The 15,194-nt window shown below is 39.1% G+C and overlaps 1 protein-coding gene across 4 annotated transcripts in view; it reads left to right on the forward strand.

The window, feature by feature from the left end:
- The window catches only part of MYO1E (myosin IE), a 132,814-nt gene that overhangs the window by 58,097 nt on the left and 59,523 nt on the right, over positions 1 to 15,194 (forward strand). For all 4 annotated transcript variants that reach the window (XR_003923545.2, XR_003923546.1, XM_030015384.2 and 1 more), the window contains 2 exons: positions 12,223 to 12,366; positions 15,021 to 15,110. Coding sequence is in view for 2 of the 4 variants with exons in the window: in XM_030015383.1 (XP_029871243.1) it covers positions 12,223 to 12,366; positions 15,021 to 15,110 (234 nt within the window). In the remaining 2 variants the exon portion in view is untranslated. The remainder of the gene's footprint in view (positions 1 to 12,222; positions 12,367 to 15,020; positions 15,111 to 15,194) is intronic.

Here is a 15,194-nt window from a genome sequence, read left to right on the forward strand (position 1 = left end):
AAAAAAAAAAAAAAAAAAGAAACCAAGAGGCTGAACTGTAGTTTTTCAAAATTATTTTAAATTCAGATGTGATTCGGGGGGATGATTTATTTAGCTGTATAAATCAGTCTTTCAATTTTTGTGGAATTGCTACATACTTTTACTCAATTAGATGAAGCTGTTGCATAAAAACCATCTAGTTTGATATTTTTGGTTAAAAACAACAGTAATAAAACAAGGTCCGTGCCACTTTCTATAATCTGCCCAACCTGGTGTATTCTTACTTACAGTCCATTAACAATTGGTGAGGACAAATACACCCAACAAAACTGTAGTTGTTCAGTAATTTATTGAGAAGAAAATAATACAGTTTCATGTGTAGAATATAATATTCCTTATTATTGCTGGAGTGTGTTAGTGCATCACATTGGAATTAAATTGGTTTGTATCCAGAGCTCGTATGAATATGTGCTGAGCAAATGGGGGGGGGGGGGGGGGGGGGAAAGTAGGTTTGGGGTGATGGGGAAGTAAGAGTGGCTCCATAGGTAGTGTAGTATTAAGTTAATGAAATGGGCATATTGGGGCATTGATGTTTTTATTTTTGAATTAAATCTCTAAGCCAGCCAAAACCAATCCATTTATTGAGATTTTTTTCAGTTTCTTCATATATTTGAGAAGGATAGTTTTGCTCTTTCTAAAATAATACCATTTTTAAAAATTCCTTCTGTCATCTCTGTATGAGAGCTGGTACACTGTATTAAAACTGTGTTTTTAAAGAGCTTTTTTTACTGAACTGTTCAAGCAGTAAAAAATGGTGTTTGTAGATCAGAGCTCAATACCTAAGAACCATAAAAAAGGCATATCGAGGTAAAATTTTAGATTGCATAATACGGATAAAACAATAAACACTGAAGTTGCTATACTGTGGTAGCAGTTCATCCTTCTCTAGGACTTGGACTGGGCACGGTCTTAAAAACGAGAGAGAGAAAAGCAATCTCGGGCAAAGCAGCAAAGGTCATTGCAGGGTTCGAAAGGCTGTCGTAAATAGTCGTTTGGTGACATTTGGGATTGTTACTCATGCAGACCTCCCCCCTCCGCCAGTTACTTCAGCGAAGTCTCGGCAAACGGGGCCGCAGGAGCCGGGAGAGCCGGCGCCGCGGGCGGAGCGGGGTGCCCGGGCGGGAGCGGGGTGCCCGGGCGGGAGCGGGGTGCCCGGGCGGAGCGGGGTGCCCGGGCGGGAGCGGGGTGCCCGGCCGGGCCGCGGCTGCGCTGCCTTCCCACGGGGCTCCCGCCGGCCGCTTACGAGTTTTTGCATGAACTGCTGTGCTATTAATTAACCAGGGAACAGGCTGTTACTTTTTCTTCATCTTGTACAAGTAGCAGGCTACGGAGTGAAGACAAATCACTAGGTTTTGGTTATTCTGATTTCATATAGCTTTTTCAATGGTTTAGTATTTTTAATGGAAAAAATAGAGCTATCTTGTGTGTGCACTGATGCAGAATAGGGAAAAAAAACCCCACCCAAACCAACCTGAAAGAAAGCCTTAGCGGTCTGGGAAAATAGGTTATGACCCAAGTTTAACAGATCTAATGCATCAAAATGTGTAGAGATATATTATGATCTTAATGAAAAATCAAAGCAAAAGTCTTACTGGTAGATGCGTTGTTCTTAATCCAAATAACGTTTCCATGCAGTACGATACACTATTTAAGATGTTTACTATCGTTTTATTATGTAAAAGTTTCCTTTGGCAATGTTATTTCAATAAAATTAGTTGCTGAAAAGTAAATATTTTATGGCAAGAGAATAACGTTACAGTTAACAAAGTTTTATACTAAATTCAAGGGAAAATTCAAAACTGTCATAGTTTGGCATCTCTCTTTTTTTGTCATGCTTCCTGATTACTCGTGGCATTGCTGCTAAGCATGTTTTTCAAAGATAAGTCACAGTTTATTGTGGCATAACTAAAAATACGAGCTGTAAGTATTTTCTTTTAGAGTGTAGTATCTTCCTGCTTATAATTAAAACATTGAACTGATTATGTAAATGATGTTGGGAATGAGATTTTCAGTCATTTCAAAGTGCTAGTGACGTCACTGGAAATTGATTGGGTAGATGCAGACAGAGTGAATTTGTTGTAACCGATACTCTTTGGTTACAATGGAGTAGTAACAAAATGGTGTTTTAACAGGAGCAGTTTTACTCCCTGGAAATTCAACAAATACTATAATGATTTCTTCGTCTTTAATACTTAAAAAAAATTTATTGATTTATCCTTTCATCCTTCGGTGTTGTCTTGTTGACTTATCGATTTAAATACTAAGTAATTAATTCAGAAATACTACCATCCTGTTCATTTTCTATTCTGCATGGATAAAAAGAAGCAAAACCTGCAGCTAAAGATAGGGTTAAAATAATTATTTTTCTTCTCTTGATATTTGCTAGTACACCTGAATCCAGTAATCTTTTGTCAGAGGACTGCGTGTCTACAGAAAGGGAAACCATGACAGAAGGAACAGGTAGCATTAAAATCCAGTCAGACACCAGGTCTTCCAGAAAGCATAATAGCAAGTATTTGGTCCTCTTGTGTAAATAACAAAAGAAAAATTGTATAATTCAGTTTAAGATTACTGAGTGCTCCTCCCCCCCCCGCCCCCCCGCAGCAAAGGCAGATCTTCCTCAGGTGCCCAAAGGAGTGAGTGATGGCAGTTATCTACTGGTTGTGCTACTAAACGCACACTTGTATGCCAGGTGATTAGATCTCAAGAGATGCTGTAGCCATCCTCTCATTAAGACCTCTGTATCTCTGTGGAAAATAGAGCGGTATGATACAGGAAGGCAATACATGGGGAGTCTGGGATAAGCAGTCATCAAACTGATTTCACCAGCTAACTTGGTGAGCTGCAGAATCAATGTGCCCTTATTCTGCTGACGGGAACAGCCGTCCTTGAATTGTCACTGTGAAAGGGTAATTGGAGGCTCCAAGAGCAGTCAGACTGCAAAGACGTTGTTTTCCAATAAAACCCTCTGTCACAGTGTCATTAACCAGGGGTACTGCTGGGGACAGACTTTGGCCTTAAATTCTCAGGTTAATGTCTTAGTAGTATCAGTCTGATGAGGAAAAAAATATCTTCATTTTACACATGAAACAAAAGGGTCAGTAGAAGAGGGGAAAGGAAGAGCGACTTCCAGCTGCTGTTCATGTGCAGCCATACAAAGAGGGCAGTGACTGAGCAGAAAGGAATTCACTGGGGTGATTGTGGCCTACGAACCATCGGTGCTAAAGCCTGAAATTACAAAAGCTGGGAGACGGGGCAGGGAAGTCAGCACTGAGATCAGCTAGAACAGGACGTGGCTGGGATGGCATTATTGTAGTATGCCACCGGTTTCGCTTTCTCCAGAAACTTCAGCTGGCACCGATATCGCATGCACCACACAGCATCAAAATGCTGTCTTCTAGCAGTGCGTATGTGAGACACTGGCCCATGCGCAGAGCTTCTGAGTCATGCTGTTCTGAGATTCCTCTTTCTGGAAACCAGATGGTAAGCTCCCCGTTGACTTCAGTTTCTTGTTTAGTTCCAGGATGATCAGGGAAAAATATTTTCAGTCTGATGCTATAGGAGAGGGAGTGGCATTTTGTCTGAATTTACTGTTTGAGTTTTCAAACTACATATTTCAATTAAAGACCATAATAATATTTTTTGTTAATGTGACACATGGAGAAAGAGTCAGAATAAATTAATCATAGACAAATTGTTTTCTGTTGTTGGAAAAAAACAACCAAACAAAACCAAACCAAAATGAAAAGACAAAAATATAATGTTCTCGTTCCCGAAGATGTGGAGGAGACTTTGGGGGCATTGCAGGTGTGGAAAATCTTGTGATCTTTGGCCTCTGAGATCTCAGTTGCTATGTAGCATTTGGGGGGAGGTGGTATGCAAATAATCTCAAGAGTATTGCTTTTCCAGGGAGATATCTCGAGGAGGAATCAGCACCCATCCTTTTTTGTAATGACAGTGAAGGAGGGAAGAAAAAGTTCACATACCATACACATATATGCACCTATATTGTACAGGTGCCAGAATGAATTTTAATACTCTATGGAACTGTGATAGCAAGTTTGGGTTAGAACGTACAGTATTTTGTAGTATTACGTGTAAGATGTATGATTGCACAAAACCCTATTGAAACCTGTTTTTAATGGAGAAGACTGGCAGATCTAAAAGCTTTATTATACATTAATGACTGATACAGCCAAGGTGAAACTTGTTTGTTGCAATTGTTCTCTTGCATTTCCATAACTTGCACAATAAGTATATACAGATGCAAACTGCATATACAATTTACAGATCAAGAGTTAGTATGCATGGATGCTACTCAGTGAAATGATTGGAATGGGGTGTGTGTATGCTTGTGAAAAATGATCATGTCCAAAAACAGGATTCTAATTAAAGTTTATGATTTATTACACGAATAGAGGTAAGGAAACAGCGCTGGGTGCACCGGGAGCCTCTGCTCTACCAAGGCACACACAGTCAGTTCTAATTGTGCAGGTTAAGTACAGGTTCTACATACATATTCACTAGATTTCTGAGAAATGTTATACATATTCATTAGTTTTCCAGGAAACTATTAGCATATGCAAATGTCCTTTACGCAGGCGCATTGAAGGTCTCTGGTGGTCTTCAGGAGTCCTCTGGTGGTCTTCCATAGTCTTCCTCACTTGTCCGCTATTTGACCCTCCTCATGTGATTCTGCGCAGTATGGTCCTTTACATGTTTTAATACCTTAGTGCTTGTTAGTGTTCATCTAAGTTCTCATTAGTGGTATAGCACCATATGGTTAGTTTAAGCTAAATTATCTACAAGGATGGGAAAAAAAGGCAGGAGTTCTTATCTTTTCCGGCCTTATCTATTCAAGCAAGGCCTCTACTTGTGCTTTCTTAACAAGATCGTAAATTCATCGAACACTTAATTAAGTCTTGTGATCGCTCTTGGTTCCTTCTTGCTCATCATTCCTAAGTACCAGTCTCTGACAGGCTTAATCCTTGACAAACACCAGTCCTTGGTATGTATAGTTACAGAGGGACAATCATTAAGCAATAAGCAGTTTGTTCTCTATATCAATCCCCCCCTTCTCTTTAAACCTTTGCAAATTCTTTTGCAACTATAAGATTCCACTACTTCCAAGAGACCGTGTAAAGTATTTTCAATTTCTACTTGATGTCTGATTTTATTTCGTTTCCAACTTTCGTAATTTCCTACTGTTATATGGCTTTTGCAGGAAGCAAGAACTATATACATACTCTCCTACTTCCCTTAGGCCTATGGTTATACAAGATCAAGCAAAACGGTTAAAAATTACATATGCAGAGAGGGTCACATTTCACCATGCGTCCCTAGCATTGTTTTATATTGACACGAATCAGGTGAATATATTTCACAAAGCTCATCGACTAAATGTTGCTATTGCAAGGCATATCCTTAATCCACCACAGTAACGGGGAATTTTGCTACTCAGGCCATGAGGAACAAGTCAAACTTAGAACAGCTCTGGAGACTGCTCAATAAGTCAAGTAAGGCAGTTAATGTCTAAGATGAAGTCAACCATATTAAGTAGTTAACAGTATTGCATTTCCTTGAGATTATTTCTTGGAACATTAGGCCACAGCCACCCAAAAAGCTGTGGGGTAGGAAACATGAATTTACAGTTCATTAACTACTTTCTGGTATCTGCCCACTGTCTCTGTAAGTTGTGTCAAAAACTTAGGCACGTTAGCATGATCTGCTCTTAAGCTCATTCCCATCCTTCCTTTGTTCTGTCGAGTAGCTGTGCCTTTTTAAAAAGAACCTTAAAAAAATATTAGTGAAAATTAATACTGATGCTGTAGATGATCCTCACGGTCAAATACTGAAGTAACTTTTATTTTGGTAGTGTTCTGTTATTTATCTTACAAGAATGCTGATGACTTTCCCGACTCCTGAAAATGAGCATAATGCGTATGCCCTGTAGACATCTCACATTCCCATAATTTGTCTTGTGTTACAAGCATGCATTTGCTATTCAGGTAAGCAGACTCTGGTTTCTGTCCGCCCCAGCTGTGCCGGCGCTGGCTGCAGGGAGGTAGAGCCACGGCTGCTGCCTGGCTCCAGAGCCCAGAGCAGGAGGAGATGGTGGTGAGCTGCTCCGGGGCCAGGCCCTGCTGGGGTGGGCAGCACCCACGCAGGAGCTGATGGGAGCAAGTGTTTGGGCAACTGGGATCTCCCACAGCCTGTACCCAGCTCTAGAGTCAGTCCTTCTAGTCACGCTGTGCTGAATCGACCCCTGTCTGAAGAGCAAACAGTGAGAACTGGCTTTTCCTCCCAGAAATCTTCTTCTCAGTGTTTTATTTCCCTAGCTGTGGTTTTTTGGATATTAACCTGGTAGTAGTTTCCATTCCTTCATACATTTTTGGTATTTCTTGTTCTCTGTATAAAATGTCTGTCCTGCTGCTAGACAGTAAATATTTTTGCTTTGCTATTTCCTCAAATCTTAAAGTACTGCTTTTTGTCTCCCTTAGTATTTCCCTCATGTTAAATTTAAATAATTTGCCTTTTATCTTTGTCCATCTAGCTGCTTCTGCTGTCTTCCTTTAATTTCCTTTCTGAAATATGGTCACATCATTGCAGCCAATATCTCTATTTTTTCCAACATTAGATATACAAGAGCTATTTTGGAGCACTTGAGTCTACTATGGCTTCTCAGTTTTGATTATCCCAGCTGAGGACCAAAATTCACATGAAGTATTTCTGCAGTATTCTCTACTGAGAACAGCAGACTCTTCCACTTTATAGAAATATGTGAAAGATTCCTGTAAGTGGGTTATAAAAGTTTGCTATTTTGATGGATGACATCATTGCAAAAAGTTGTGGGGTTTTTTTTTCTTCGTTTCTTGTTAGATGGAAAAACTGGTACAAATTATGCATATATGAGACTAGTGATATGCCTCTATTGGTAGAAGCATTGATGTCAGGTGCAGAGTAAATGGTGCGCAGCTTTTTCATTTTTGTGACATCTTTGGTTGAGATGATGGCTGTGTATCATTTCGTATTGCATTCATAATACTAATCTGAGTAGATAGATATGTGCCTCCAAAACTGCAAGGATTTTATGCAATAGTACTCTGTCATAGCTGGAAAGGGAAAGAAAAGGTTGTGTTTGTCATCATTCGACACTTACTCCCTCGTGGAGGCTGAGAATCCCTTCTGCCCTGTGATGGAGGATTGATGTTTGCTACTGAAAAAAGCTGTCAGAGATTCAGGGTGGCAATTTTTCCCGTTGTGGGAACTAAGAATGATTATTTATGGCATGTAGGTGGTTGTAGTTTAGACAGAGTTCTGATGGAGAGAGAGGAACAAGGCTCTTTCTCAGGGGCAGAATATACGGTCTCTTCTGATCCCTTGTTTTTAGTGCTTTATTTTTAGACGTGCTATTTTTAAACAGCTTGAAATACAAAAAATATTTGCTTTTTTTTTCAGTTAAAAGAAAACCCTGTTGTGACACAGCATGACTCAAATCTTTTTATAGCCACATCAAATACGTGTTGCTTAGGATAATGTAAAAATATCCAAACAATAATAAAGGCAAAAATAAGAAACCAGCAGTTGCTATTGTAACGCAAGGTGGAGGGCAGCAAAAAAAAAAAGTTCTGTAAATAAATCTCATCAATATTTATTATTCATTCCAAACAAAACAATAATATGCTTTAACCATATCATACCAAAAGTAGTACAGAAAGTATAGACAGTACATAGAAAGTATTTTCCATGCCCTCTCTCGGTATTAATCTAGCAATTGTCTTAGTCTGTTAACAAGTGGGTGTTAAGGGAGATGTACAAAGTGAGAGTAGAATTAAATTTTAGGTTCTTTAGAGTCGTGATTGTTTTGATGCTGAAGATGAAATGAAGTTGTTGAGGTGGAGGGGACGGTGCTGCCTAGTCTCTAGCCAGGTGGTAACTGTGTATGTGCTCCTGAAGCAGTATGGCTCAGAAACAGTAGGCTCCTAGCTCACAGGGTCATCTTGTGACTCATAAATATTATTCTTGTCAGTGCAAAGTAGATCTGATTTTGAGCCTAAAACAGCAACCAAATGAATAATAACAGCTGACAGCAATGCAGTACACGCCTTTAATTCCAGCTTTGCCAGCCCAGCCTCCATTCCCTGTGCAACGTCAGGTACTGGGTTTGAAGCTCAGAGAGAGCCTGAAGGAGGCCTGGCAGCCAGGTTGTTCAACACTCGTGTTTCCACTTCTGTGGCTTTTAGCAGGCTGTTGATGTTTTGGTTTTTTTCTTTATTTTTCCTAATCTGCCAAGCTCATCTTTTTTCAGCTGCTTAGGCATTGTTAGTGCTGACACAAAGACTTTCATTTGCTTATTTATTGTACAGTTAGATCACATCTTTCCCTGAGAAAACCTAAGAGAAGCCAAGTTGCTATTTGCTGACATTGCAACTGCATGGCTAGCCCCAGGGATGGACCGCAAGCCCTGAGCCTCTCTATTCTGTTTGCCCAGATCTGACCGTGCCACAAGGGAGCTCTGTTCGAGTTACGGAGTCCTCGCTGTGGGTAGTGCTGGCGCGGGGGTGTGGGGCATCTCTACTGGCCCTTGTTCTGCTGGCTCTGGAGTTCCTGGCCAGTCCCAGGAGACCTGACCTGTCCCTGGAGCAGGTGGAGGGGAAAGTGCGTTGTGTGAAGGGCAATAGAGGAGAACTGGCAGCTGAGTGAATTAGTCCGAGTCCTCCCTGCAAAGCAGGTTCAAGTTAAGGTGGACACCAGGTAACTAGCTCAGGTGTAAATTGTCTCCAGATTAGAGTACTGCAATTTATGGGGATGGTAGAAAGCTCTAGCTAAAATAAAGGTTAAATTCTCAAGAAATATGCAGTAAGAACAAATCATTAGTGTTTGCGATGTGGGCAACTGAAAAGCATTGTAATTTTTAAGTATATTTCTTTGTCCTTTAGGAAATACGCAGCCTGGAGAAATATGAAGAGTTGCTTTTGCAACTGCTATGATGCGGACGGAATTTTTTCAGATGACTTATGACAGGAAGATTATTTTTTTATTTCAAAACTGTATAAAAACCAGTTAACTGTTAGCTGGACATGGTTATGGTACCAGTTGGGAGTGACTGAAGTTGATAAATTCAGGTTAGACTCTGTAGTCAGCCCTCAGGCTTGGAAGGGCAAGAACTTGGGGGTAGGTGGTGTCCCGTAGAAACAGCACTCCCTGTTTTGTTGCCCAGACCGAAGAGGTGTTGGCCACTGCGCATGCCCGTCCATCTGGTGTTAGGTTCCTGGAGAAGGGAGAGTGAGAGCAAAACTTAACCACAGATGCAGTTAGGCACTACTAAAGCTTGGGCTTATTTTAAGATCCTTGGGAGAAGTCTGACAATAATCTGGTGATGATTTGCTGCTTCTCTGTATATTTGCATGTCAGGCCATGCTTTAAGGGAAAAAAAGTAGTTCCAAACTACTGATAGAAATTGCCATTTAAAATGTGATACCCTATTAATGTGAACTACTTAGTGCTACCACTTTCAGCTGTCTTCCATGCTATTGCTTTCTTGGATATTTAGGCTGCTGCCTTTTTATTCAGTCTGTCTGCATCCTTTTCCATTTGATTGTATGTGATACTGTAGTACTCAGATTTGATTACAGCTGCACATTAAAGCAGTGTGTAAGCGCTGGGGAGAGCTGCTGTCAGGGCAAGCTGAGCCTTCCTGGCACTGCTTCTCTTCCTTGTGCCGGTTTACATTGCTTTTGGGAAAGAACCCTTTGGCCTAGTAGTGTGTGTGGCTTAATCACAGTCAACAGTCACTGACTTTTATAAAGCCTGCTGTTTCGCTAACTGTGCACATTTTCCATATATCCCATGGCTTTGTGAGCTTTGTCCTCTTCTCATTGAATTTACTGGGTTTGATGCCATAGCTTCCAATGGGAAGCTTGATTGTTTTCCCATTCTCATTTCTTACACATTTTCTGTAGCTTACTCTGTTATCTGATACTAAACCACATTCTGTATAGCTTTGTGAAGAATGTAATTATCTGTATTTATTTTGATACCATACCTTTTTGTCCATCCTGCCAGTTCCTTTTTCCAAGTGTAATATCACAAATAGCTGATGAGTACCCTGAAGGAAATTACGCTTCTCTGTTGGACTTCTGTTTTCTCCAATAACCCAACCTTCAACTGATTTTTTTTAGTCACATGTTTTATAACAATTTCCAAAAATTAATTGGTTCCTTCATTTTCTCAGTGCTTCCAGATCACTGCTTCCATTGTACAAATATAAAATTAACAAGGTTCCTGCAAACTAGGCTAGTTTAAGATTATTATTTTATTGAAGCTCACGTAACATTGTTCATGTTCAAGAAAATTGCTGTTTGTGTGTTTTCAGACGTATTTACCTCTGCTGTACTATATTTAAAAGCATTCTTCTAATTCAAGTTTGCAACCGGTCTTCAGTATTAGCAGTGACAGCTGCATCAGTGATAGCAATAGCTGGAGACTTAATAGAAAACACACATAAAGCCTACAAGTTCTGTGCTGTCTGCAGTAGTAAAACAGGTCTGGATTTAGTGCAAGTTAATTTAACTTGAGGTAAAAATCTAGTTGGTCCTTGGTTTTTATGTCAGTCAGGTTGAGATGAAGCTAACCTATAGGCCTGACTCCATCTGCAATAGACATTATGCATTAATTCGGTGTCTCTGTTAGTTTTTGTTGGGTTTTCCCCCTAACAGATGCAGTGAAGTTTGTGGGAAAACATAGTCTGAGACTAGTTTAATGAACACTTTTAGCCAACCCAGCTTAAAATAAGAGCCTTGTGTTCCACTGACTCCATTTGTAGCTCCCACTCCTACGCCTGGTGGTGGTACAAGTGCTTCACTATTTACAGGAGGAAACAATTCAGCAGACACACTTTTGTGTTTGTACAGTTGCATAGGTCATTTGGTAGTGTGGAAGTGTGTACACACAAAAGTTGCACCTCTGTAAATTGCTTATGTCCCATTTCAAAACACTTGAGTGCAGCCAAAGAGTACCTAAATTTTCTTCATTAATCTGTAAAATTATGCATTAATTTATTCTGCAAAATACTTTATAATAATAAATTGCTTGTATTCTGATGAATATGACTTGATCCCATAACATACATGACAGCAGTGTAGCTAAATCACATTGTTTGAAATTATGGTATTAAAAAATGAGGGGAATACACAGAGCTGCCATTTTGTTGGCCACATCTTCCTTGATAGCATAGTCTATAACTTTTCAGTGTAAAATATGTTAATTCCAGCATCGCTAATTTCAGTATTGCATAAACAAAAATTAAAGTGTAAAAAGGCAAGAGGACAGAACTCCATTAGCATTACCTGCCAGGCTACAGAAAATAGGTTTGGCTTTGGAGAGCAGATTTATAGCTGAATTAATAGCATTGATCTAGACTGGGTGTAAATTTGTTTGTGGGTGTATCCGTAGAACCTAACTACTGTTCAAATCAGCTGGAAAAAAACAGATTTTGATTTCAAGTGGTACAGCTTGAAATGTCACAAGTTTTCAGTAGCATCCTGAAATAGTAGTCTCTAAGTGTGGGGAGAGAATATCTATTTAGATGTCAGTTAAGCACGGTGACTAACAGATCAAAAGGGACTGTTAAGATATGCAGCCGACAAGCTGCATGACATAATCTGCAGAACTTCACTGAATATTTACTGCATCAGGCTCTCAGCTTCCTTTTGAGTAACAGCATATGTGCAGGTTTGATTTAAAAGACTGTAAAGGATGGAGAATCCGCTGTACCCAGTTCAATAGTTCGGGTAGTAATTATTCTCACTACTAATAGTTGCACTGTAGGAGTGTAATTTTTGCATCCTTAGCTTCCAATAACCGCATGTCAGTTGGGATAATTGTTTTTTTCTGCTAGATTTAGGAAAGTCTGCCATCTGAAATCCCTTCTGTGCGTAGACATGCGCAAAACCCCATGAAATTACCTTCTAATTTTTGAGGGCAGTGCGAATTCTTTAATAGTTCAGAGGCAAGTTGGTTGACACCATTTATGTATGCTTTTATATAATGCATAGATCAAGGAATAGAATTCAATGAAAGAAAAATATTTTGGAGGTTGGAATTTGAATAGATGGATTTCAGTTATTTAATGCTAATGAGAAATGTAGTAACCTTTTTGATGCTTATTGTGCTTTCCTGCAGGGCAGCAAAGGACATTACAGGTATCACTGGCAGAGCCACAATGTCAAGCACAGTGGAGTGGATGATATGGTCCTTCTTTCCAAAATCACAGAGGATTCCATAGTGGAGAACCTAAAGAAACGATACATGGATGATTATATATTTGTATCCTTTATAGTGCTGTTTTTAGCAGGGCCCTGTGGACTTGCTGAGCCAATGTGAAATTAATTCCATGTATGTATTCTATTTAAGCAGATTACTTGAAGATGCTGAGCATTTTATGTGACAGTTCACCTGAGATTACACAAAATGCTTTGTAAACTGAGCTGATTTGATATTTGGAATTGTTCTTGTCATTGTTGAAGATAGGCCTGTAGTTCTCTATATTTATACATCCACATGAAGCTACTGCAGTAACGCTACTTCTAAGAGCAAGAATTAATAGGTTTAAGGCGTTTATGTGTCTTGATACCATGTTGTCTTCCACACCTCTCAAATTCTAATGCTTTCAAAATAGCATTTCTTCTGTGACATAACCCCATTTACAACTTACTCTGGAATTGTTAATGCTGTGAATCATGGGCTGATGGAAACAGGTGAATATGTGAAGATTGTAAATCTACAGTGTTCGCACTTTAAAATTTTTTTTTCTATGATTAATGAAAACATGAAAGATTTAAATACCTGAACATTTAACCTAACAAGAAAAACAGATTTTGGCACCAAAGGTTTGCTTCCTCCCCTCCCCCCCCCCCCCAAATTTCATATGAAAGGAATTCCTTGAGATAAGAAAAATTTCATTTTTAGCTTTCACAATGTAACATGAGCTGCAATAATGAGTTTGGTAAACACTAGTCAATATGATTATGTACTAGAAAGTGATACTGTTTCTTCTGCTGTAGCCAGGTTTTCATACTTGCTAATTGTATCTGGAGAATAGTTTCCTTGAAGAGTTTAACTTTTTTTAGCAGAAAGGGAAGGAAATATAACATCTCCTGGCTGTTTCCATATATTCAGATGGTTAAGAGCTAAGTAGCAGCTCAATTTAGCAAAAGCTGATAGTGGAAAATTGATGTTGCAGTTGTGCTGACATTTCTATCCCAAACTGCAGAAGTTTTTAATATGTGTGTGCACATGGGTTTGGATCCTCTGTTCAATAAAGTACCACAGCATTATTAAATTTGCCTTATAGAAACGTGATAAAGTTGCACAATATTTGTCAAACTATAGTATTGGGGCAAGCTTTTCCTGTTAGGAACATGAGCACTTTTGTCCCTGTGTAACGCTGCATCTTCCATGCGGTATATTCACAAAGTCTTTAGTGCTCTGTGCTGAAGAAATGTTTTTATGCTTTTTTTCTTATAAAAATAAGTGAGATTAACATGGAGATGGTCTTTGTACTGGAGCAGGAATAAGTGTGTTTTCCAAGGGGACTTGCAGTCACATGAGGGATCAGAGTCTTCTTTTAAAGCATTATAATTCCTTTGTGTAGGGAGAAAAGACTCCTTTTGCAGTTCTGCGAAGGCTTTTCATTCTAAAATGGAGATCATCTCTTGAATCTTTCAATTGTTTGTATGCCCACCCATGAATGAACATTTCTCTGTGCTACGTTGCATAGAGATTACTGAATCATCCCAGAAAATGCTGGTATTGTTTACCAACAGAAAACTGTCACTTTGGATGTTTATACTGATACAATGAATGCTTGATTTATTACATTTGAGACCCAGATGTTGTTACTCTTCTTTGAATTAAATTAAAAAATGTGTGAAGAAAGCATTGCAAATTGACGATACAGAAATTATGTCACTGAGTTATACTTCTCTAACATGTTACCATTTTGTGCTGTGGCACCACAATAACAGATTCTTACATAGGATAATCCAGCAGGACAAATCTCTTAATTTTCCTACTTTTGTACAGAAAGCTTAGATAGTAAATTTGCCTATGGACTATTCCAGATTGTTAAATGAAGCCCGCAGTACAACATTTGGACTCATTGACTTGGGTACACTCCTAACTCCCAGCTCAATGAACCAGTCCTGCCTGTAAAGTAGGATCAGTTGCTTCATATATGGATACTGCACTTCTAATTCCAAAGATTTCTAAAGTATTTTGTAAATGTAAGTACATGTGCAGCTGAACGCAGAATGGTGAAATACTAACATTCAAAATGTTGCAGAAAAGCTTTCTGGGACTAATAATAGCTTGAAACTGAGTGTCTTCTTACAGGGCAGCCTGCAGTATAAGACTCCTAGGGACTGTAAATAGTTACACTGATAACACCACATACTGAATTACGTAATCCCTTAGCTCCCCCACTGGTACATGCAGCTGAGTAATTGTCCAATTTAGCTCAGTAGTGGCTGTTTCCATCCGGCTGTGCATGCTCAGCACTATCTCTGTGAGATCAGAATGTGTCACTATACTATATTCTGCAAAGGTCAAAACAATCTTTTCTAATACTGACAGTACGACCTCCTCAGTTACAAAGAGTAAAACAGTTTAAATATGCCGTTTCCTTTCTGTATTTTTATTCAAGGTGTGTCATGTTTGGGCCCCTAATACATGTTTCTATACTTGGCTTGTCCTAAAATAAATATTTTGATAATATGAAAGTATCCCATTGAAGGATATGTTTGTATTCTTGTAAGCCTGCTAATTTCATTTTTATTAACAACTGTTGTAAGCTGTGGTTTTTTTACTATTATTTGAAGCTGTGCTGTATTATGTAATAGATGGGAAAGTTATTTGGCGGTTGCTAGTGGTAAGATAATACTTTATGAAACGGTAGTTACCTTAACTTCTTTTGAACACAGACATATATTGGTTCTGTATTAATCTCTGTGAATCCTTTCAAGCAAATGCCGTATTTTGGGGAAAAGGAAATTGAAATGTACCAAGGAGCAGTAAGTAAAGCAGTCTAAAATGTACTGCAGTATTCAGGGGCATGTAAACATTATTCCACACGGTTAAACTCTTGGAAGCCTTTG

This window comes from Aquila chrysaetos, chromosome 5, assembly GCF_900496995.4.
Source record: "Aquila chrysaetos chrysaetos chromosome 5, bAquChr1.4, whole genome shotgun sequence".
Classification (NCBI taxonomy): Eukaryota; Metazoa; Chordata; class Aves; order Accipitriformes; family Accipitridae; genus Aquila; species Aquila chrysaetos.